The following is a 23452-nucleotide window of genomic DNA, read 5'->3' on the forward strand; positions in this document are numbered from 1 at the left end:
ATGTGATCACCACAGTAAAATTATCTAAGATTGGTCACCATACCTAGTTGGGTTTTTAAAATATTTTTAATTTAAATTTAGTTTGCCAACATATAGTATAACACCCAGTGCACATCCCATCAAGTGCCTTCCATCATGAAGTTACCCCATCCACCCACCCATCTCCCCTTCCTCAACCCTTCATTTGTTTCCCAAAGTTAGGAGTATCTCATGGTTTGTCTCTAATTTTTCCCACTCAATTCCCCTTCTTTCCCTTATAATCCCTTTCACTATTTCTTATATTCCATGTATGAGTGAAACCGTATGATGATTGTCCTTCTCTAATTGACTTATTTAACTCAGCATGATACCCTCCAATTCCATCCTTGTCAAAGCAAATGGTGGGTATTCATCCTTTCTGATGGCTGAGTAATATTCCATTACCATACCTAGTTATTGACATTATTTACTATAATATTTTGCTAAATTGCATTACCGTGTTTTGTTCATTTTATACTAGCAAGTTTGCACATGTTAAATTCATTTCCCTATTTCACTCATTCTCTCATCCCCTCCCATCTAGTACCTGGTGAATTATTCTTTGTGTGTGTTAGTTTCAGTTTTCCTTTGTTTGTTTATATGTGTTTTAAATGCCAATATAGATAAGGAAATCATTAAGTTCTCATCTTTCTCTTTTCATTTCTCTTTCATCTTTTCATTTAGCATAGCACTCGAGGTCTATTATCCATGTTATCAAATAGCAAGATTTTATTGTTTTTTTATGTTTGAGAAATAAACACATGCACACACACTGGCCACATATTCTTTGTCCATTTCTCTGTCAGTGGACAGTTAGGATACTTCCATATCTTGGCTGTCATAAGTAGTGCTGCAATAAAAATATGGTCTTTACAATTAATGTTTCCATTTTCTTTTGATAAATACCCAGACCTGGAATTACTGGGTCTCATGGAAGTCCTTATTGTTAAATTTTTTTGGAACTTCCATAGTGACTGCAACATTTGGATTCCCACCAAACATTCAGGAGGGTTTCCTTTTCTCTGTATTGTTACCAACACTTGCTATTTCTTGTGGTTTTGATAATAGCCAGGTGTGAGATGGTATCTCATTGTGTTTCTAATTTGTATTTCTCTCATAATGAGTGATGTTGGACATCTTTTCATGTGTCTGTTGGCCCTCTGGATGTTGTTTTTGGGAAAATGTTTGTTGACACCTTCTGCTCTGTTTTAATTGAATTGTTGTTGGTTGATACTAAGTTATATCAGTTACATAAGTTATAAATTTTGAATATTAGCCTCTTATTATTTATATCATTTGCATATGTCTTCCTGAATCACTATGATATCTTTTCATTTGGTTGGTATTTTTCTTTGCTACAAAAGATTTTTAGTTTAATGTAGTTTCATTTGTTTATTTTTGTCTTTGTTTTCTTGCCCCAGCAAAAGAAATTATTGCTGAGACTGATGTCAGGGATTTCCTGACTTGTTTTCCTCTAGAAGCTTCTAGCCTGTGTTTAACTTATTAACCCATTTTGAATTTATTTTATATATGACTTAAAGTAGTCTAGTTTCATTTTTTGCAAGAAGGCATCCAGTTTGCCTAACAGTATTTATTGAAGAACCTATCTTTTCCCCCATTATATATTCTTGCCTCCTTTACCAAAGACTAATTTACCTGTGTTACTTGGGTTTTTGCCTAGATTGCATATTCTGTGCCTGTTTTTGTGCCAGTATCATATTGCTTTGATTACTCTAGTTCTGTAATAGAGTTTGAAATAAAGAAGACTGATACCTTCAGTTTGAACTTATTTCTCGGGATTGCTTTGATCATTCACTGTCCTTTGTGCTTTATGTTTTAAGGTTATTTTTCCAGTTATCTGAAAGATGCCATTGGTGTTCTAGCAGAGATCACACTGAATCTGTAGATTGTTTTGGATAAAAGGGATAATTTAATTAGTTCTTCCAATCCAAGTCCAAGGTACATTTTTCAATATATTAGTGTCATCTTAGTTCCATCTGTCAGTTTATTTAAAAGTTCAAGTCCTCTAGTCCTATTTCATTCAGGTTGCTTGGTGTTTTTTCACTGCTTACATTTTATTTTATTTGTGTTTTGTGTATAACTGTACCTGGGATTGTTTTTCTTAATTTCTCTTTTTGGTAGTTAATACTGAATAGAATGCAGTGCATAGCCTGGCTCCCACTTTCTTGAATTCATAACTTAGTTTATATAGTGATTTTTGGTGGAGTCTTTAGCATTTTCCCCATATGTATTATGTTAGTTGTAAATAGTGATAGTTTTATTTCTCTTACAATTTTGATGCCTCTTATTTCTTTTTTTATTTTTTGACTGCTGCAGTTAGGACTTCCAGTACTATGTTGAACAGCAGTAGTGATAGAGCATCCTGACCGTAGAGAAAAAGCTTCACTTTTGAGTGTGATGTCAGCTGTGGGTTTGTTATCCATAACCTTTATTATATTGAATATAATAAAATTATATTTAAATTGAATAAAATAAAATTTCCTCTAAGTTTACTTCATTGAGATTTTTTGTCATGAATGGATTTTGAATGTCAAATGCTTTTCCATCCTGTGTTGAGATGATCATGATTTTTGTCATCCTTTTTTTGTGCGTATGTTCTGTTACATTAATTTGCAGATGTTGAACCACACTTGCAATCCTAAGTAAATCCTACTTTGTCCCATAATATGATTATTTTAGTGTATTTTTGGATTTGATTTGCTAATATTTTGTTGTGGATTTTTGTGACTATACTCATTAGAAGTATTGGCCTGTAATCCCTGTAAGTTTAACAGCAGCAAGCAGGATAGTTTTTTAAAATCACTTTTATTGAACTAAGATGACTTTGTAGGGCAGTCTGAACCTCAGAAGAGACAAAACACAAGTACTGGCTCACTTATATTAGTCTGAGGAGGAAATAATATCTATGCATGGGGATATTATATTTTAACAAATTGCTTAAGGTTTGATAAAATTACTCAGAGATTATAGAATACATGAAGCTAAAGACATAAAAGGGAGTTCAAATTAACTTGACACTTTTCTCCCATAAACCTCACTAAGTAGAAGTTTAGGGGAAAGATTGTGAAAACTGGAGAAAGCCCTCTATGGAACAATCCTAAAAGACACCAATATCATTGCAAGAGATGCCTAAATTCTTCTTTTAAAAGCAAAATTATAAACCCACTAAATGAGAAACAATAAAACTTTTTCATTTCAAATTCAAAACATATTTCATTTGCTTCTCTCTTTATCTTTATTATGTATTTCCTTTTAGTGACTTGAGTTCAGTTATCTTTTCTTTTTAGAGCTCCTTCTGTTACTGATTTGAGATGTTTCTTTTTTAAATGTGTACATTTATACCTTTAAGTTTGCCTTTGAACACTGCTCTACAGTATTCTATAGTTTTATTTTTAGTTGTATTCTTTCTCACTCATTTCTAAGTATTTTCTACTTTCCCTAGTGATTTATTTTTTAAAATTTATTTATTTATTTTACAGAGAGAGAGAAAAAGAGAGAGAGAGAACGTGCGTGAGGGGAGGGGCAGAGGGAGAGGGAGAGGAAGAGAAATCCTCAAGCAGACTCCCCGCTGAGCGTGGAGCCAGATGCAGGGCTTGATCCCACGACTCTGAGATCATGACCTGAGCTGAAATCAAGAGTTGGACGCTTAACCGACTGAGCCACCCAGGCACCCCTTCTAGTGATTTGTTCTTAACCTGTTGGTTATTTAGGAGTCTATTATTTATATCGATGTATTTTTTTATTGATTCCTAGGTTGAGTCTGTTATGTTTGGAGATAATACTTGGCATGAGTTTGATCTTTTATGCATTGTGTGTAAAAAAGCATTATATTTATGTGTATAAAAATATTTTGTGTATAAAAACATTATGCTAAATGAAAGAAGCCAGACATAATAGGTCCGTTATTGTATATTCTTTCCATGTTATATTTGAAAAGTAGGCAAAGCCATAGATAAAGTAGGAAGAGTAGTAGTAACCATATCATGGGGAATGGGGAGTAAAGAACGATTACTTTAATGTATATGGGCTATTTTCTAGAGTGGTGACATTGTTTTGAAACCAGAGATTGATGATAGTTGCACAACATTGTGAGTATGCTAAATGCTGCCGCCTATGTACTTAAAAATTTTTAAACATTTAAACAATTTAAAAGTGGTTAATTGTACGTTTGTCATTTCACTTCAAAAGGAAATATATGTCTGAAGAATAGAATTGATAAATGAAGGTATCTTTATTAGAGATGGTAAATTTAAAGCTTTACTGGAAAAAGAAGAGTTGAGATCACCCTAAAAAGGGAAGAGTAGAAACAGCATTTGAGCAACAAATAATATTGATGAAAGCACACACAGACCATCAAGTAGTAAAAATACAGAAAATGTTGAAAAATCAAAAGCAAGCCATTCTTCTTTGAGGATTTGGAAGTTTTATTTGGAATTTGCATCCTAGGAAGCAGTGAAAAAGATTATATATCGTAGCTGGAAACTCAGGTGATTTGGAAGATTACTACTGAAGGTTTAGAATATAAGAAAATATGGAAAAAGTTTGAAGTTAGAATTTTCAATGTTTTTAGAATATACTATAAAACTAAAAATAAGTTATACATGTCTTTTTATATTTGTCAGAGGCTAAAATGAGAAAGTCTCTGAAAATAAACAATTGAATGTGAAGAATAGAAAAATAAACTTACACTTGAATAAATTATTGATGGACTAATTTTATGCACACAAGATAAATTTTACTTTGTATCTTTGACATGACATTTAAACATGGTATCTTGAAACATGGTAGCATAGAACCACAAGAGAGAGTTCTTGACCAAAGAACACACAGTTATCTTAAAAGAACTGGAAATTCAAATCATAGCCACATGGTTTCCTATTAATTTTTCTGGTTAAAAGGAGACTAAAAATTGAGGATGACTTAATGAAAACTTAATCTCAAAAGGATACTATATAAAAGATTTCCATTAAAAGCAAAAATGAATTATACATGTTTTGTGTTCTCTCTACAAAAATTATCTTTCAAATTTTAATTTTCATAACCTGGTTATTTTGAAATTTTATGTATTACCATTTTATCTTTTAATTATTTTTATTAGATAGAGGAACATACTATCACCACACAAAGAGTTTTCCAAGACCGACAATATCAGATTGATGCTGCAATTGTTCGCATTATGAAGATAAGGAAAACACTTAACCATAATGTACTTCTCTCAGAATTGTATAATCAGCTAAAATTTACACTAAAGGTAAAGAAATCTACCAAAAATTCAGTAGCATTGAGTACTTTAAGTTTATTAAGTAATTTTAAATAAAACTATATATCTTGTGAGTACTATGTCAGTGTGATTAGCATAGTGAGTAGAATATACTTATGTTCCTTTTTTTGTTATGCTTTATTAAATTATTGATTGTATCAATTTTATAAACAATAAATTATAACATTTTAAAAAGTAACAAAAAAGAAAAATTAACTTCATGATCCAATTTTAATATTTTTACTGTACCTCCCATGATGTAGATGCTCTTCCATGATGTATTACCTGTATAGAATACATTTAAGAGTTGATTTTCTTTCTATTGCTTGTAACTGAACACTTCCCAATTACTATCAGAGAGGCCTTTGGTCTCATTATGATAGTCTTTTTTCTCTATCTTTGCCTCTTATAAAGATTGATCTTGCTGATGTATTAAATATTACAATCTAGGGATCCCTGGGTGGCACAGCAATTTGGCGCCTGCCTTTGGTCCAGGGCGCGATCCTGGAAACCCGGGATCGAATCCCACATCGGGCTCCCGGTGCATGGAGCCTGCTTCTCCCTCTGCCTATGTTTCTGCCTCTCTCTCTCTCTCTGTGTGACTATCATAAATAAATAAAAATTAAAAAAAATAAATATTACAATCTAGACAATTATATAGCAGTATTTGGCAAATTCTTGGTTTTAAAAGTTGAGAGGTCTTTTTATAAACAGTTACAGGTATTTTGTTTGGTTCTTACAGTTTAGGTATTGGAATAAATTTTGGGAGGAAATTTCAAAAAAATTTTTCAAACAATCATCAATGTTTTGTCCTCAAAATAAAGTGAAAAAATTGCTTATAGATTTTTTGTATATCCTAAATAATCAAAATATATATGCTACAAAATATATCGATTTCTAGACTAATGTATGGCTTATCTTATAAAGTCTGGAGCTTGTCAGTTAGGATTTCTTTCTTTTTTTTCTCACAGTCAGCTAGGATTTCAGTCCTATCTTATTTCATCTGTGTCCTCTTTTTGTGACTCTTGCAAACTTACATAAAATGTTTTATGTAAACTTCTCATGGAAAATGATAATTTTAATTAACAATTTATTCTAGTGTTATTAAGACATAAAAGTGGCCTGAAGTATAGTAAGTTCCTAGGAAAGGTTACATGTCCTACTACGTTAACCATTTTTTGTACTCTTGATTTTTTAAATTTAAAAGCTATGTCTTCTTTGAAGTAAAAATACTTACTTTTTAAGTCTTTCTGGATTCTCTACCCATGGCTCACTTGGGTACTTTAGTGTGGAATTATTTTTTTATGAGCCTTCTAATAAGTACAGCCTCCATATCCACTAAACACGTGCCTAAGAGAAACAGTTGTCTTGAAGGTATTAGCTGTCCTCTGCATTGAAAGCCTTTGTTCTATGGCAGTGGTTAGTTAATGAATATAACTTATTTTTCTCTGCAGAAGTTATTAAAGAAACTGAAAGTATGATTTTTTTCCCAAATGCAGTCGAGTTGCATTTTTGTTTTATTCTTTATGTATTAATTGTGCTGTATTCCTATTTAGTACTTTTCTTATGTTGTGTAGATTTCATGGTAGTAATTTGTTTTAGTTAAGAAATTTGCTTGCTGAGAAATATAAATATTAAAAATATATATATGAAATGAAATAATTTGTTTTTTTGTATTTGAGGAGGGAACAGAAAATATTGTTAAATCACTTATTAATCCTAATAATTTACTTTATTTTATAGCCTTCTGATCTGAAGAAGAGAATAGAATCGTTAATTGAAAGAGACTACATGGAAAGAGATAAAGAAAATCCAAACCAGTACAAGTATATTGCATGAAGCTCTGGCCTTAACTTGAATACTTGACACTATTCCTACATTTAGTAGGTGGCTCACAGTCCTGTTAATTGATTAAAATATTCCATTAACACTTGAATAAAAATACATTAAAAATAAAAGTGGAGAATAAAAATTTTCATCAACATTTTCAATTTTAAAATACACAACTTTCTGAACGACAACTTTTTATTTTTGTATTTATTTTTATTTTTTTTATTGGAGTTGAATTTGTCAACATATACCATAACTCCCAGTGCTCATCCTGCCAAGTGCCCTGCTGAGTGCCGATCACACAGACACCCTAACGCCAGCCACCTCCCCTTCCACTAGCCCTTGTTCATTTCCCAGAGTTAGGTGTCTCTCATGTTTTGTCACCCTCACTGATATTTGCACTCATTTTCTCTTATTTCCCTTTATTCCCTTTCAATAATTTCGATATTTCGAAAATGAATGAGACCATAGAATGTCTTTTTCCGATTGACTTATTTCAACAGTTCACATTCCCACCAAAAGTACAAGAAGGTTCCCCTTTCTGCACATCCTCTACAACATTTGTTGTTTCCTGTCTTGTTAAGTTTCCCCATTCTCATTGGTGTGAGGTAGTATCTCATTGTGGTTTTGATTTGTATTTCCCTGATGTCCAGTGATGCGGAGCATTATCTAATGTGCTTGTGGGCCATGTCTATGTCTTCCTCTGTGAGATTTCTGTTCATGTCTTTGCCTGTTTCATGATTGGATTGTTTGTTTCTTTGCTGTTGAGTTTACTAAGTTCTTTATAGATCTTGGATACTAGCCCTTTATCTGATATAATATTTGCAAATATCTTCTCCCATTCCGTAGGTTGTCTTTTAGTTTGTGGACTGTTGCTTTGCTGTGCAGAAACCTCTTATCTTGATGAAGTCCCAGTGGTTCATTATTGCTTTTGTTTCTCTTGTATTCATGGATGTATCATGCAAGAAGTTACTGTGGCCAAGTTCAAAAGGGTGTTGCTTGTGGATTTGATGGAATCTTCTCTAACGTTTAGGACTTTACTCCATTTCGAGTTTGTGTACACTGTAAGAGAATGGTCCAGTTTCATTATTATGCATGTGGTTCTCCAATTTTCCCAGCACCATTGATTGAAGAGACTGCCTTTCTTCCAGTGGATAGTCTTTCCTGCTTTGTCAAATATTAGTCGACCACGAAGTTGAGGGTCTACTTCTGGGTTCTCTATTCTGTTCCATTGATCTATGTGTCTGTTTTTGTGCCAGTACCACACTGTCTTGATGACCACAGCTTTGTAGTACAACCTGAAATCTGGCATTGTGATGCCCCCAGATATGGTCTTCTTTTAAAATTCCCCTGGCTATTCGGGGACTTTTCTGATTCCACACAAATCTTCAAATAATTTGTTCTAACTCTCTGAAGAAAGTCCATGGTATTTTGATAGGGATTGCATTAAATGTGTAATTTGCCGTGGGTAACATTGACATTTTCACGATATTAATTCTGCCAATCCAGGAGCATGGAATATTTTTCCATCTCTTTGTGTCTTCCTCAGTTTCTTTCAGAAGTGTTCTATAGTTTTTAGGGTATAGCTCCTTTACCTCTTCGGTTAGGTTTATTCCTATTATCTTCTGCTCTTAGGTGCAATTGTAAATGGGATTGACTCCTTAATTTCTCTTTCTTCAGTCTCATTGTTAGTGTATAGAAATGCCATTGATTTCTGGGCATTGATTTTGTATCCTGCCATGCTACCAAATTGCTGTATGAGTTCTAGCAATCTTGGGGTGGAGGCTTTTGGGTTTTCTATGTAGAGTATCATGTCATCGGCGAAGAGGGAGAGTTTGACTTCTTCTTTGCCAATTTGAATGCCTTTAATGTCTTTTTGTTGCCTGATTACTGAGGTTAGGACCTCCAGTACTATGTGGGATAGCAGTGGTGAGAGTAGACATCCCTGTCTTGTTCCTGATCTTAGGGGAAAGGCTCCAAGTGTTTCCCCATTGAGAATAATATTTGCTGTGGGCTTTTCGTAGATGGCTTTTAAGATGTTGAGGAAAAAAAAAGATGTTGAGGAATGTTCCCTCTATCACTACACTCTGAAGAGTTTTGATCAGGAATGGACGCTGTATGTTCTCAAATGCTTTCTCTGCATCTAATGAGAGGATCATATGGTTCTTGGTTTTTCTCTTGCTGATATGATGAATCACATTGTTTTACGAGTGTAGAACCAGCCTTGTGTCCCGGGGATAAATCCTACTTGCTCATGGTGAATAATTTTCTTAATGTACTGTTGGATCCTATTAGCTAGCATCTTGTTGAGAATTTTTGCATCCATGTTCATCAGGGATATTGGTCTGTAATTCTCCTTTTTGGTGGGGTCTTTGTCTGGTTTTGGAATTAAGGTGATGCTGGCCTCATAGAACGCTTTGGGAAGTACTCCATAGCTTTCTATCTTTCCAAACAGCTGTAGTAGAATAGTTATGGTTTCTTCTTTAAACGTTTGATAGAATTCCTCTGGGAAGCCATCTGGCCCTGGACTTTTGTGTCTTGGGAGGTTTTTGATGACTGCTTCAATTTCCTCCCTGGTTATTGGCCTGTTCAGGTTTTCTATTTCTTCCTGTTCCAGTTTTGGTAGTTCGTGGCCTTCCAGGAATGCGTCCATTTCTTCTAGATTGCCTAATTATTGGCGTATAGCTGTTCATAATATGTTTTTAAAATTGTTTGTATTTCCTTGGTGTTGGTAGTGATCTCTCCTTTCTCATTCATGATTTTATTAATTTGAGTCTTCTCCCTCTTCTTTTAATAAGGCTGGCTAATGGTTTATCTATCTTATCAATTCTTTCAAAGAATCAACTCCTGGTTTTGTTGATCTGTTCCACAGTTCTTCTGGTCTCGATTTTGTTGAGTTCTGCTTGAATCTTTATTAAATCTCTTCTTCTGCTGGGTGTAGGATCTATTTGCTGTTTTTTCTCTAGCTCCTTAGGTTCAAGGTTAGCTTTTGTATTTGAGTTCTTTCCAGTTTTTGAATGGATGCTTGTATTGCGATGTATTTCCCCTTAGGACTGCTTTGGATGCATCCCAAAGATTTTGAACAGTTATATCTTCATTCTCATTAGTTTCCATGAATTTTTTAAATTCTTCCTTAATTTTTTGGTTGACCCTTTCATCTTTTAGCAGGATGGTCCTTAACCTCCAGGTGTTTGAGGTCCTTCCAAACTTCTTGTTTTGATTTAGTTCTAATTTCAAGGCACCATGGTCTGGGAATATGCAGGGGACGATCTGAATCTTTTGGTATCGGTTCAGACCCAATTTGTGACCCCGTACGTGGTCTCTTCTGAAGAAAGTTCTATGTGCACTTGAGAAGAATGTGTATTCAGTTGAGTTTGGATGTAAAGTTCTGTAGATATCTGTGAAATCCATCTGGTCCAGTGTATCATTTAAAGCTCTCATTTCTTTGGAGATGTTGTGCTTAGAAGACCTATCGAGGGTAGAAAGAGCTAGATTGAAGACACCAAGTATAAGTGTATTATTATCTAAGTATTTTTCACTTTGGTTAATACTTGATTTAAATATTTGGCAGCTCCCACACTTGGGGCATATATATTAATTATTGTGAAGTCCTCTTGTTGGATAGATCCTTTAAGTGTGAGGCAGTGTCCCTCTTCATCTCTCACTACAGTCTTTGGGGTAAATTTTAGTTTATCTGATATAAGGATGATTACCCCTGCTTTCTTTTGAGGACCATTTGAATGGTAAATGGTTCTCCAACCTTTTATTTTCAGGCTGTAGGTGTCCTTCTGTCTAAAATGAGTTCTTGTAGACAGCAAATAGATGGTCCTGCTTTTTTATCCAGTCTGAAATCCTGTGCCTTTTGGTGGGGTCATTCAGCCCATTCACGTTCAGAGTTACTATTGAAAGATATGAGTTTAGTGTCATCATGATATCTATTAAGTCCTTGTTTTTGTGTATTGTTCCACTGAACTTCTTTTTATTTATTTATTTTTTTAATTTTTTATTTAAATTAAAAGACACAGGCAGAGGGAGAAGCAGGCTCCATGCACCAGGAACCTGTTGTGGGATTCGATCCCGGGTCTCCAGGATTGCGCCCTGGGCCAAAGGCAGGCGCCCAACCGCTGCGCCACCCAGGGATCCCTGAACTTCTTTTTAAAGGGGAATTTTAAGAGTCCCCCTTAAAATTTCTTTCAGAGCTGTTTTGGAGGTCACATATTCTTTCAGTTCCTGTCTGTCTTGGAATCTCTTTATCTCTCCTTCCATTTTGAATGAGAGCCTTGCTGAATAAAGTATTCTTGCTTGCATGTTCTTCTCATTTACGACCCTGAATATATCCTGCCAACCCTTTCTGGCCTGCCAGGTCTCTGTGGAGAGGTCTGCTGTTACCCTAATATTCCTCCCCATAAAATTCAGGGATTCTTGTCTTTTGCTGCTTTAAGGATCTTCTCTTTATTTTGGTAATTTGAAAGCTTAACTATTAAATGTCGAGGTGTTGAATGGTTTTTATTGATTTTAGGGGTGGGGGGAGAATCTCCCTATTTCCTGGTTCTGAATGCCTGTTTCCCTTCCCAGATTAGGAAAGTGTTCAGTTATGATTTGTTCAAATACATATTCTGGACCTCTGTCCCTTTCGGCACCCTCGGGTACCACAATTAAACGTAGATTTTTCTTCCTCAGGCTGTCACTTATTTCCCTTAATCTATCCTCATGATGTTTTGTTTGTCTCTTTTTTCCTCAGTTTCCCACTTTGCCATCAACTTGTCTTCTATGTCACTCATTCGTTCTTCCACCTCGTTAAACCTCATCATTGGGACGTCTAGCTTGGATTGCATCTCATTTATTGATTTTTTATTTCTGCCCCATTAGATCTAAATTCTGCAGTCACAAGTCTCTTGATTCCTTTATGGTTTTTTCTAGAGCCAACAGTATCTTTATAATAGTGCTTCTGAATTGGCTTTCTGACATTGAATTGTAATCCAAATTTTCTAACTCTGTGGGAGAGAGGACTGTTTCTGATTCTTTCTTTAGAGGTGTGGTTTTTCTTCTCCTCATTTTGCTCAGTGCAGAGTGTCCAAAAACACGTTGTAGTTGGAAAAGGAGAAAAGGAGAGAAGAGAAGAAGAAAAGAAAAAAAGAAAAGAAAAAAGGAAAAACAAATGGGAAGCAAACAAATAAAAAAACAAGGGGGAGTATCCTCTGATTCTGTATACGGTAAGTCCTTCGACTTACCTAAGTTTCCAGGGCTGCTTGGTGAATAATTTGTTTTTCCCATGTCAGTCTAGGTGGTCTTCTGGGGGAGGGGCCTGCTGTGCTGGTTCTCAGGCGTTAGCACTTTGGGGACCTGCTCAGCCCCCTGCCTGGTGCAGGGCTCAGTGAAAGTTGTTTAATCTGTTTATCCTGTGAGGCCGCCGTGAGGCTTGGTGGGGGTTGTTTATTCCTTGAGGCCCTAGGAGGAACAACCGCAGTGTCAGCGGCCAGCTCTGGAGCCCTGGATTCAGCTCCAGCAGTAACTACGGAGTTCTCAGTCTTTAGGGGCCTGGAGGCTCCGGGGCGGGGCCGCTGATCTGTTCAGCTCGGGGCAGAAGCGTCCTTGCTGTCCTGGGCCCTCCTGGCCTCTGCCTGTCCTGGGGGGAGGTCAGAACCTGGGCTGTATCCCGGCGCCCTGTGTACCAGGACCTGAGCTGCTGGATTCGCGCTTCTGGCCCCGCAACCCCTTCTGCGGGGAGCTGCTGCCTGAGCCCCTCCGACCTGCTCCCGGAGCCGCCCAGCCCCTCCCTGCGGAGCCTCCACTCGAGCCCCTCTGAGCTGCGCCCGGGGCGTGCAGCCCCTCTGCGTGGAGCGTCTTCCTCTGCCGGAGCCGCAGCCTAGCTGCTCCCGGGCCGCGCAGCCCCCTCGGCGCGGAGACTCCACCTGAGCCCCGCCGAGCTGCTCCGCGTCCAGTTGTGCAGACTGCAGCCCTTTAGGGAGCTCAGCCACGGGTTGTGGGGCTCACCCCGGGGCGCAGGTGTCTGTTAGTGTCCCAGGGAGCCTGAGGGCATCCCCGCCCTCCTGGGGTCCTGCTCTAACTCCCTGCGAGCCCCTTTCCGCCCGGGAAGATTGGTAAAACTCCTGCTTCTCCATAGGAGGTATACTCCCTGGGGCGGAGGGGACTTTGCAGTCTGATGCCAATCATAAGGAGTCATCCACATCGACTGGCTACTCTTTCAACCAGTTGCATAGTATATGGGGAAGTAGGACCATAATCAGAAACTACCTTTTTAAGTTCCTTTAAAACCTTTTAAGGAAGGGGTTCCTATTGTGCCTCACCCCATTCATCACCAGAAGTCACAGGAAAACAGTTAAATGTCAAGTCCGCGTATTTCAGAGCATCCCGCGTTGCTCCTTTGAAGCCATATTTTTAATTGGATCTAGGGATGTTTTACATAATGAAGCCTTTCTCCTTGTGGTTTTTGAGGGTTTATGCAAATTAGACACTGATCCATAGTCGGGTGCCCTGGCATTAGCTAAAAGGTCCCAATCATGTTCATGATACTTAGTGGCTTCTTCCTCTAAAGTAGCCTCATCTTCAGGGGAAAGTTGGTCATCACCCCTATTCCTATTCTCTTTCTCATCTTTTTTTTTCTTTCTGGGTTTTCATCATCAGAACTTTCTTCCTTAAAGGAGAAAACCTGAGAAGTAGATTTATGCATGGGTAGAGTTTCCTCTGGGGAAGGGGGGAAGGAGTATTATGATGATTTAGTTTTCGTGTAAAGCCTCGGGAAGTAGGGAACAGATCTAACATATATTTCAGAAATCTCCACAATGAGAATGCCTCCACGGGTATATTTTCCAGCCCATGATTTGATAGAATAAATTCATTTCTTCCCCAATCTTGTTCCATGTTCTAACACCAAGAGACTACCGTCTGTAGGAAACCACAGACAACAAAATTCAACAAAGCCTAAAAATCTAGCTAAGTGAGCATGAGTAATCTTAATACCTTGTTTTTCTATCATGTGCTTAATACTCTCAGTAAAGAGCCATCTCTCTTTTGACTCTTTATGGCCTACAGCTTCTCGAAGTTCTTTCTATCTGCTCACTCTCACTCTTTATTCCTTCACAGAGGGGTCTGCAGCACCCAAGAGCAGAATCCTGTCCATGCCTGTAGAAGAGTGCTTACCTCCTCCAGCCACACACTGGGCGCCACTTGTGGGAGTCTAGCTCCAGCTGGGGTGGCTCTCTAGAAGGAAAGGAACAACATCACCGAAAGAGGAGAGCGCGCACCCACACATAGGGTGCATACATCTCCTCCTGGTCATTTCTGAGGGGCTTTATTTATATCATTTTACATTGCCTTGTTTTCCCAGGTTCTGTTTCAGTAGTTAATTACATTTTCCATTTTTTCAACAAGCATCTTAGAGCATTCTAAAGATTAAGACACCACTTTTCTCATAAGAACTATTGTTTTTTCTTTATTGATTTCCTGAGAAAGCAGTGATCGTGACACAAAGAGAGAGGAGCTAGACAGAGGGTTACCTACTCTAGTGGAGAACAAGTCTACGGTACTATGGTTACATGAAAGGGGTTATTATATTCTGAAGGTTACATGCAGAAATGTTGAACTTTCTTTGCTCAGTTTACAATACCTACTACCTACCTACAACCTGTTTGATCCACATATGTGTTCCATTGATTAAATAACTTTCGTCTCTTTGTCTTAGTCAAAAGACACCATGGAAAAAAAAAAAGACACCATGGAAGTTTGTCCAGGCCTCTTGATTCTTTCCCACAGACAGACAGAACTAGATAAAATCTTTTTTCCATGAATCTTAAGCCATTTTATTCGTATTCAACTCCTTCAGTGATAGCTTTCCTTGGGCTAGATTCCCACATTTCTTTTACCATTAACTGATCAAAAAACTCAGCTTTACTCATATTAGAGGAATTATAGAGTGGGGGGCATTGGGTTTTATTCCAAGAAGCATGTCAGAGATTTTGATTAGTTTTAGACTCCATATTTCTCTTATGAAAATCACCCAATAATGTTATAATGATGCTGAAGATGGCCAGACACAAAGTGAAAGGGATCAGTGGGAGCCAGCTAGTGGCTTCTCCTGATTTTTCAGGATTAACTCTCATGCCGGAACTTTGTCAAACAGCATGAGTAGCCTGGCTCGCATCATTTATGCATCTGTTTCGGTTTTGTTTACTCCTTTGTTTTATTTTAGTTCTGCTTAGGTTATTTGTCTTTCCATTCGGTAGCTCTGTTTTACCTGTCTCCTCTTGGGGCCACACCAGTTTGCATTTTCCCACCAACAATGCAAGAGGGTGTCTCTTTCTCCGCATCCTCACCAGTGACATCTGTAGTCTCCTGTTTTAGTAATTTGAGGCATTCTGACAGGTGTGTGGTGGTATCTCATTGTGGTTTCAATTGGCATTTCCCTGATGAGGAGTGATGTTGAGCATCTTTTCATGGTCACCCGGTTATCTCCTTCCAAATACATGGATTCAGGTTCTCTATCCATTTTTACCTGGATTATTGGGGAGTGGGGTTGGTGGAGTTCTCTGAATTTTTTGTGTATCTTGGATATTAACTGCTTATTAGACATATCATTTGCAGATATCTTCTCCATTCAGTAGGTTGCTTCTTTGTTTTATTCAGTTTTTTCTTTGGTTGCATAAGCTTATTTTCGGCATACTTAGCTTATTAGCATAGTTCAATTCTGCTTTTGTTTCCCTTGCCTCTGGAGACATGTCTAGGAAGAAGTTGCTATGGCCAAGGTCCAAAGTTGCTGCCTGCATTTTCCTCTAGGATTCTGTTGGATTCCTGTCTCTTGTTTAGGTCTTTCTCCCATTTTGAGTTTATTTTTCTGTATGCTGCAGGAAATTGCTCCTGTGTCTGCATGTGGCTGTCCAATTTTCCCAGCACTGTTTATTGAAGAGACTTCCTTTTTTCCATTGGATAGGCTTTTCCGCTTTGCTGAGGATGAGTTGACCATAGGGTTTAGGGTCCATTTCTGGGTTTTCAGTTCTGATCTACTGATTTCATATGTGTGCTGTGGCAGCAACAATACGGATGCGTGAGGGCATGTGTTCGTGTATGTTTAAAAAACTATTTATATGTATTTGAGAGAGAGTGTGTGTTCCAGGGCAAGGAGGGGCACAGGGAGGATAAACAGAGTCCCCGCTGAGCAAGGAGCTTGATCCCAGGAACCTGAGACCATGACCTGAGCCGAGGTTGGACGCTTAACTGACTGAACCACCCAGGCACCCCAGTGACATACTGGGTTGGTCATGGAATGAATTTGGAAGTTTCCCATACTATTCCATTTCTGGGTTTTGGAATAGTTTGGGAAGAATGGGTATTAGCTTTTCTCTATGTTTTCAGTAGAATTTCAGTGAGGAGCCATCAGTTCCTGTCTTTGTTGTGAGTTTTTATATTACTTACCATTTCTTTGCTGCTTATTGGTCTGTTCTAGTGTTCTGTTTCTTCCTGTTTCAAGTTAGGTGGTTGGGAAGATTCTAGGAATTTATCCACTTCTTCTAGATAGTTGAACTTGTTGGCATGTAGTTTTCATGATGGTCTTCATATGTTTTTTAAATTTCTGTGCTGTTGCTTGTATTTGTCCTCTCTGATTTGTGATCTTGTTTATTTGGATCCTTCCTCCACTCTTTTTTAAGTCTGGCTAGAGGCTTTTCAGGTTTATTGTTTTTTTTTTTTTTCCAAAGAATCAGCTCTTGGTATTGTTGATCTGTTCTTCTGTATTCTTTAGTTTCTTATGTCTGCTCTCATCTTTATTATTTCTGTCCTTCTGCTGGCTCTAGGTTTTGCTTGTTGTTCTTTTTTCTACCCCTCTAGATGGAAGGGTAAGTTGCTCATTTGGGATTTTTCTTGCTTCATGAGGAAGGCCCATATTGCTATATATTTCCTCTTAGGACCACCTATGCTTCCTCCCAAAGGTTTTGGCTGTCATGATTTCCTTTTCTTTTGTTTCCCCCATAGTTGTCAATTTCTTCCTTGATTTCATGATTAACTCATCTTTCTTCACTAGTGGGTTCTTTATCCTCCATGTATATGTGGTCTCTCCAATTCTTTTTCTTCTGATTGATTTCAAGGTTCATAGCATTTTGGTCTGAAAATGTGCATGGCCTGAGCTCAGTCTTCTTAGTAGCTATTGAGGCCTGTTTTGGGACCTAGTATATGATCTATTCTGAAAACTGTTCTCCATGTGCACTCTTAAAGAATGTGTATTTTGCTGCTTTAGGATGAGATGCTCTGAAAATTCCTGCTTAAAACCATCCACTCCTTGGGGTCATTCAGCCATTGTCTCCTTGAAGATTTTCTATCTGTTAAATTGCTGTTAAGTGGGGTTTTAAAGTCACCTGCTGTTATAATATTATTATCAGTAGTTTTTTTATGGTTGTTATTAACCGGTTTATTTATTTGACTGATCATATGTGTGTGCATACATATTTATTACTGTTAGATCCTTTGGTTGGATGGTCCCTTTATTATTATTATGCAGTGTCCTTCATTGTCTCTTGTTACAGTCTTTGTTTTAAAGCTCATTTTGTCTGATACAAGTGTTGCTGCTCCATTACCTTGAGAGAGGTTTCTCCATCCTCTCCCTTAAAATATGCAGGTATCTTTAGATCTGAAATCAGTCCCTTGTGGCAGCATAGATGGGTCTAAAATAGTTTCTTATTCATTCTGATACTCTGTGTCTTTTGAGTGGACCACTTAGTCCACTGACATCCAGAGTAATTACTGATGGATGTGTGTTTAGTGCCATTTTAATGGTACTAAGCCATGTGGAGGACAGTAGTAAACCCCTAGGCAAGGAAAGGAAGAGCTATATCATGAATACAAGGCATACTTTCACTACCACCTTTGATATCCTTGGAATTAAGCAGTTTCACAAATACTTGCCTTTTGTGTATGCATGTGTTCGTGTGTGTGTGGGCCTGCATGTGGTCAGGGACACTCCTCCTCTGTGGATGTGAACAACATAAAGCATCACGGTTTGACCAAAAAGAAGTCAAGGAGGCGACCACTGTTGTAAGACATAGATAGATGAGTCTATGTGGTCCTCTGCCTGCACAGGACAGAAGTGAAGGAAAGGGTCACCAGTGCCACCTTGAGAGAATGTCCAGAACATATCTGTGGTGACAGTGTGACAGTGACAGACACATAAACAAATTAAGAAGCACTTTGTATTTGTGTGTGTGTTTGTGTGGGGGATACAGAAAGTGGCAAGGAGGAAATCAGCTCAGGGGACCCTCCAAATCCAGCCTGTGCAATTTCATGTATAGGGATGATTGGGGCATGTTGGCAGGGGAGGGAAGGGCAGGGTTTGGTAGGCAGAGAGACCACCAACCTCTTTACAGGGCCCAGGAGGAGGACAGGGAGAGACAGATGTCTCTTAATGGGAGCCTTATTCTTTAGGGCAGGGCAGAAAGGCAGGGAGGAGCCCTGCCAAAGGGGAACTCTGGGGACCTTGTGGCTCCTGGTACTGCTGCATTGCATTCACATTGCTTGGAGAGTGTCACATAGTATGCAGGATCCTAGAACGGTGCCCCATATTGGCATGGTGCAAGCCAGAGAATTATTCATGTCAGCATCACCAGTTCAGGTCAGCATCACCAGTGGTTCAAGCTGTGCTCCAACAGAACTAAGGAGGAGTCAGGCCCTCACAGTCCCTGAGGACCCACATGCTCCCACTCCTGCACCACTACCCAGACACAGAAACAGGCCCCAACAATGTGTGAGGGAAAGCAGGTGTGAGTTGTGAGCACTGTGGGTTTGTGAGCTGGCTGTGTGTGAGGGGGTGTGTACTCACAGGTCTACGTGTGTGTCTGCATTTGTGTGTGCATGTACTTGCAGCTGTGTGTACCTGTGTGCCTGGCATCGAGCATGAGTGTTGTGTGTACATATGCTTGTATGCACACGTGTCTCTGTCTGCAGACAAGTGTTCATGCCTGTGTCCTGGAGAACATGGTTGTGTTGTTGCATGCGCACATGTTGTGTGTGGCCACATGTGCATTCCTGTGAGGCACAGATCAAGTGTGTGTGCACAAACGTGTGCATGCTTGTGTGCCAGCAACTGTGTGCTTGTGAGTCTTGTGTGTGCATATGTTTGTTTGCACATGTGTGTCTCTAATCACAGCCACATGTTAATGCCTTTGGGCCAGAGGATGTGGGGGTGTGAGTCTGGCATGTCATATGTTTGCACGTGCACATGTGTGTTTCTGTGTGTATCTCTGTAGCCATCTGGGCACACCTTTGCCCCGGAGATTGTGTGTGCATATGTGGTATGTGTGTGTGTGTGTGTGTGCAGGTGTGGCCACATATGCATGCCATAGTGCTGAGGACCATGCATGTGAAAGTGGCATATGCCTTTGTTTGCATGCACACTTGATTCGGTGTCTGTCACCACCTCTGCATGCTTCTGGGCCAGAGAAGGTGGGTGTGTGTTTGTCACATGTGTGTATTTGCCTACAGATGTGTGTGTATGTGTCATCATGCGTACATGTGATCCTGAGACCATGTGGTATGAATAGTGTGAGTGTGTGTCGCATGGGTGTGCATGCATATGCCTGTGTGCTTGTGTGTGTGTGTGTGTGTGTGTGTGTGTGTCCTTGGCCACCTGTGCATGCCTGTGTGACAGAATATGTGGCAGTATGTGTGTTGTATGCCAGTGTGTCTACAAGTGCATGTGTGTGTGTGTGTGTGTGCACAGGTATGCAGGGACCTCTCCTCCTGGCAGAACGGCCATCCTGGCATCCATTCAGCTTCTGTTTAGGGCAGTCTTCTGATTCCTGTATACCTGGCCAAGGGAAAGGGGAGGAGCTCGGCCCCCCAGCCACATGTTACCTTCCTCACCAAAGGGCACCTAGCTTGCTCCTGCCTGAGCCAAAGGCAGCTTCCAAGCAAGCCGTCTCATCGTCCCCACTCCCAGCCCCATGAACACTTGGCCACACCTGTGCTTGGGACCTTTCAGTGTGTGCCCCAGCAGTCTCTTCCTGTTGCCTATAAATAGTCCCTGGTGAGCCTCTCACCTTGGGCCACATGGTGTGACACTGATATTTCTTAGCCTGTTTGGACTACTGGCCACACTTTCTCGGGAAGCTGTCACTCTGTGCCAGCAGCTTGGTGTAGGCTGAGGAGGGTTTCAGCCATAGGGAGCAGGAAATCCTGCCAGCCTCACAGTGCCCACCCCAACTGGCAGTAGGTGGTGCTTGCTTTTTGTTAGTGTTGGGGATCTGAAGCCGGACATAACTCTTCCCATACAATTATAGGCTGTTGGAGAGCTATGGACTGAGGAAGGAATGCTTGTCCCACTCTGACAGCTCACCACTCAGATATGTCTTCCCAGCTCCTTGTCCCTGAAGTGGAAGGCAGCCTTGCAATTTCCACAGTCCTGTCCCTAGGATTGGTTGGGTTGGCAAGATGGAAGTGAAGTCCCAGGGACTCTGTGGGTGGCAGCAGGTTGGCCTGCCAGACCTGGCCCTGGAGATCCCCAGAATGGGCTGCGTCCACCCCACCCACTTTCCCTGGAACCTCTACCCTTCCTCTGGTCTTTTGGGAAGGACCTGTGAACTACACAGAGGATGGGAAAGGCTAGACAATGCTCTGAAACCATTTGTCATGTGCTATCAACACACAGGCACCATGGTGCCATGGCTGGGTGGAGGTCCAGCATGTCCTGGTGTGAAATGGGGAGGGTATCAAACATATGCATTGCAAAGCCCAGAGGAAGCCTGCTGCCGCCACCACCATCACTGCAGCCTCAGGTGTCCTCCCTAGGCCTGTGATCTGAACTATGGGATGTGGGTACATGAGCTTCTCCCTGGACGACCCAGTGTCCACAGAGCATGGGACCCTGGTCAACTCTGCTGGGGCACTGCACCTGGGGCCGACTATTGTTGTAGCTGTTGCTCAAAGTAAAGAGCCCTAAGCTGATTGCCCCTGGAGTGTCAGTGCACCCAGGGCCTTGAGTTGTTCCTGCATCCAGGGCACAGGGTCTCCTTTTGGAACCGTGGAGTTTGCCAGCCTTCCTTTCTGGGGAGAGACGGGTCTATTCAGGTCAACTCTGGCCTGGTCAAGGTCTGCATGTTATCCTTCCCAGTAAACACAGATCCTGTGTTCAGCCTCTTCATTTCTGGGAATAAGTCTGTATCTCTCTCTGTGCCTCTGTGACTCTGTGACTCTTTCTGACCCACATGGACCACATCTGCCTGTCTCTGTCTGCCTGTGTCTCTGAGTATGTCTGCCAGGAGAAGCTGTAGTAGACAGTCTCAAGTGGTCACCACCAGCCTGGGGTGTCTCTGAATCAGATGACTAACATGTCCTCTGGTGTCTAAAGGAAACCCCTCCATGTCATGTAAATGGCACACTGGCTGGAGGGCATAGATTGTGATTTCAAGATCCATGACACTGCTGCCGACAGTAAACCATCTAGGGAAAGTGAAGAGGGATGGGAACGCTGCTGTCAGCAGAAGAGATGCATCACTTTGGTCCCCACAGCAGATTGGATTCCCAGATCTGCCACTCCTCCAGTGGCTTTCTGTAAGCCACTCATGACATGTAAGGCAGCTGGAGAGGGAGTCCACCTCTTAAAAAAAAGTGGCTTATTTCTTCCCAAACATGATGGTACTGGACTCCAAGATGCTGAGTCTCATGGGCACATCCATTGTCTCTTCTCCTCATTGCTTTGACAAACGGACACTGGCTCATGACATGTAAGGCAGCTGGAGAAGGAGTCCACCTCACCTTCAGGACTCCAAGATGTCTGTCACCTTCCACCACATCCCCAAGAACCACAGTGCCCCCCCTCCCAAGACACTTGAGGTTGGGGTCTATACATGCACAGGAACACAGTACTTTCAGAAGGGCCCTGGTGCCCCAGGGGTCCCTGCTGCCAAGTGAGAGGACAAAACACACCGGTTGGTTTAGGACCAACACATACATGACGTGGGAGGAAGGAGGACATCTCTAAGAAGACCACCAGGTTCAGGGGGTTGGGGAAAGCTGCTGGGAGACTTAGGTGTATGGGCAGGACTGCCAGTGCCCAGGCTGCAATGTGCCTTTCCTGTGCACTACCATGCAGGGGAGGGATGGGCAGCCCATCCTGTGTGTGTGTGTGTGTGTGTGTGTGTGTGTGTGTGTGTGTGTGCTGTCCAGTGTCCATTTGTCAAAGCAATGAGGAGAAGAGACAATGGATGTGCCCATGAGACTCAGCTTCTCATAAGGTGTCTTCTCCATATCACACACCTTTTATGCTGTGGTCCCTCTCACCTTCTCTTTGTGGCAAGGGTACTGCCAGATGTCTGGCATTTGCATGAAAGTCTCCTGGGAGGAGGAATTAACATGGACATAATCCATGTGAAGGACAAACAGGTTCCCATGTGTGTATGTTCACATGCATACACATGTACGTATGGACATGTTTGTTTTGTGCATGTGCAGTATAAGCACACAGTGTACTGAACACCTTGGGCACCTTAGAAAGAGGCTAGCATGAACTTTGCAAAGCTTGAACCAGGGAGGCAAAAGAAGTCAACCCAGCAGTACCACTGTTTGAGTGGTGGTATAAATGGAGTCATGCTACAGCACCATACATCAGATTTCACCACTGCTACAGGAAACAGAAAGACCTGTGTGTGAGCACAAGAAGTTGCAGTGGCCTCAAGAATCAGAATGGACCCATTGAGCACATGCACAAGAAGTATTACACCTTGTCCTCTTCCACAGAGAAACCAAGACAGGGACCTCTATCTTCAGGGCATAGCACATGTGGCAGTTTGCCAAATGAAGTGATGGAGATGGGTGTGTAAGAATCCCCTACTCTTCTCTCATTCTTATAGAGACTGGCTTGCATTGACACCAGACCAACTGTCCCAAGCCTACTTTGCTGGCTCAGAATAACAGTCATGTATTTTCTCACAACTTTGTGGGCCAGCAGTGGGGATGTGATGGCCCAGCTTCATGTTGCACTCACTTAGTTGCACTTAGTCTGACCTGGCTGGCCTGGAGCGGGGATGGTTACGTAGGATGTGATCCCCTCTACAAGCTGGACAAGATGGGAAGCCCTTCCTGCAAATATCATTCATATGATTGGCAGAAGGCAATACAAGGCGTTCTGTCTCCAGCGGTTGAAGGCTCTTGAATTCACAGTGCCTGTCAACTAGATGCCATTCTCAGCTCCTTACTGCCTGGCCCTCCAAACGGTGGGCTCTGAGATTATCACCCAGGTAGATGGTATGCACCTGCCCCTCTCTCCACGGGGTTACTCAGACTTTGTCTTACAGGAGGGACATCTGGGTTCCTCTTACTGTATGC

At 40.7% G+C, this 23452-nt stretch overlaps 1 protein-coding gene across 5 annotated transcripts in view; it reads left to right on the plus strand.

Moving 5' to 3' along the window:
* Nucleotides 1-7284, plus strand: part of LOC144309386 (cullin-4B-like) — a 107375-nt gene extending 100091 nt beyond the window's left edge. The window contains exons 19-20 of one of the 5 annotated variants that reach the window (XM_077890460.1): nucleotides 5138-5290; nucleotides 7043-7283. In XM_077890460.1, the coding sequence (XP_077746586.1) occupies nucleotides 5138-5290; nucleotides 7043-7138 (249 nt within the window). In that variant the 3' untranslated portion in view covers nucleotides 7139-7283. Of the gene's footprint in view, nucleotides 1-5137; nucleotides 5291-7042 lie in introns of all 5 variants that reach the window. The other 4 variants (XM_077890458.1, XM_077890462.1, XM_077890459.1 and 1 more) reach the window with 4 other exon arrangements.
* The last annotated feature ends 16168 nt before the right edge of the window (nucleotides 7285-23452 follow it).

This window comes from Canis aureus, chromosome Y (genome assembly GCF_053574225.1).
Source record: "Canis aureus isolate CA01 chromosome Y, VMU_Caureus_v.1.0, whole genome shotgun sequence".
In the NCBI taxonomy this organism is placed as follows: Eukaryota; Metazoa; Chordata; class Mammalia; order Carnivora; family Canidae; genus Canis; species Canis aureus.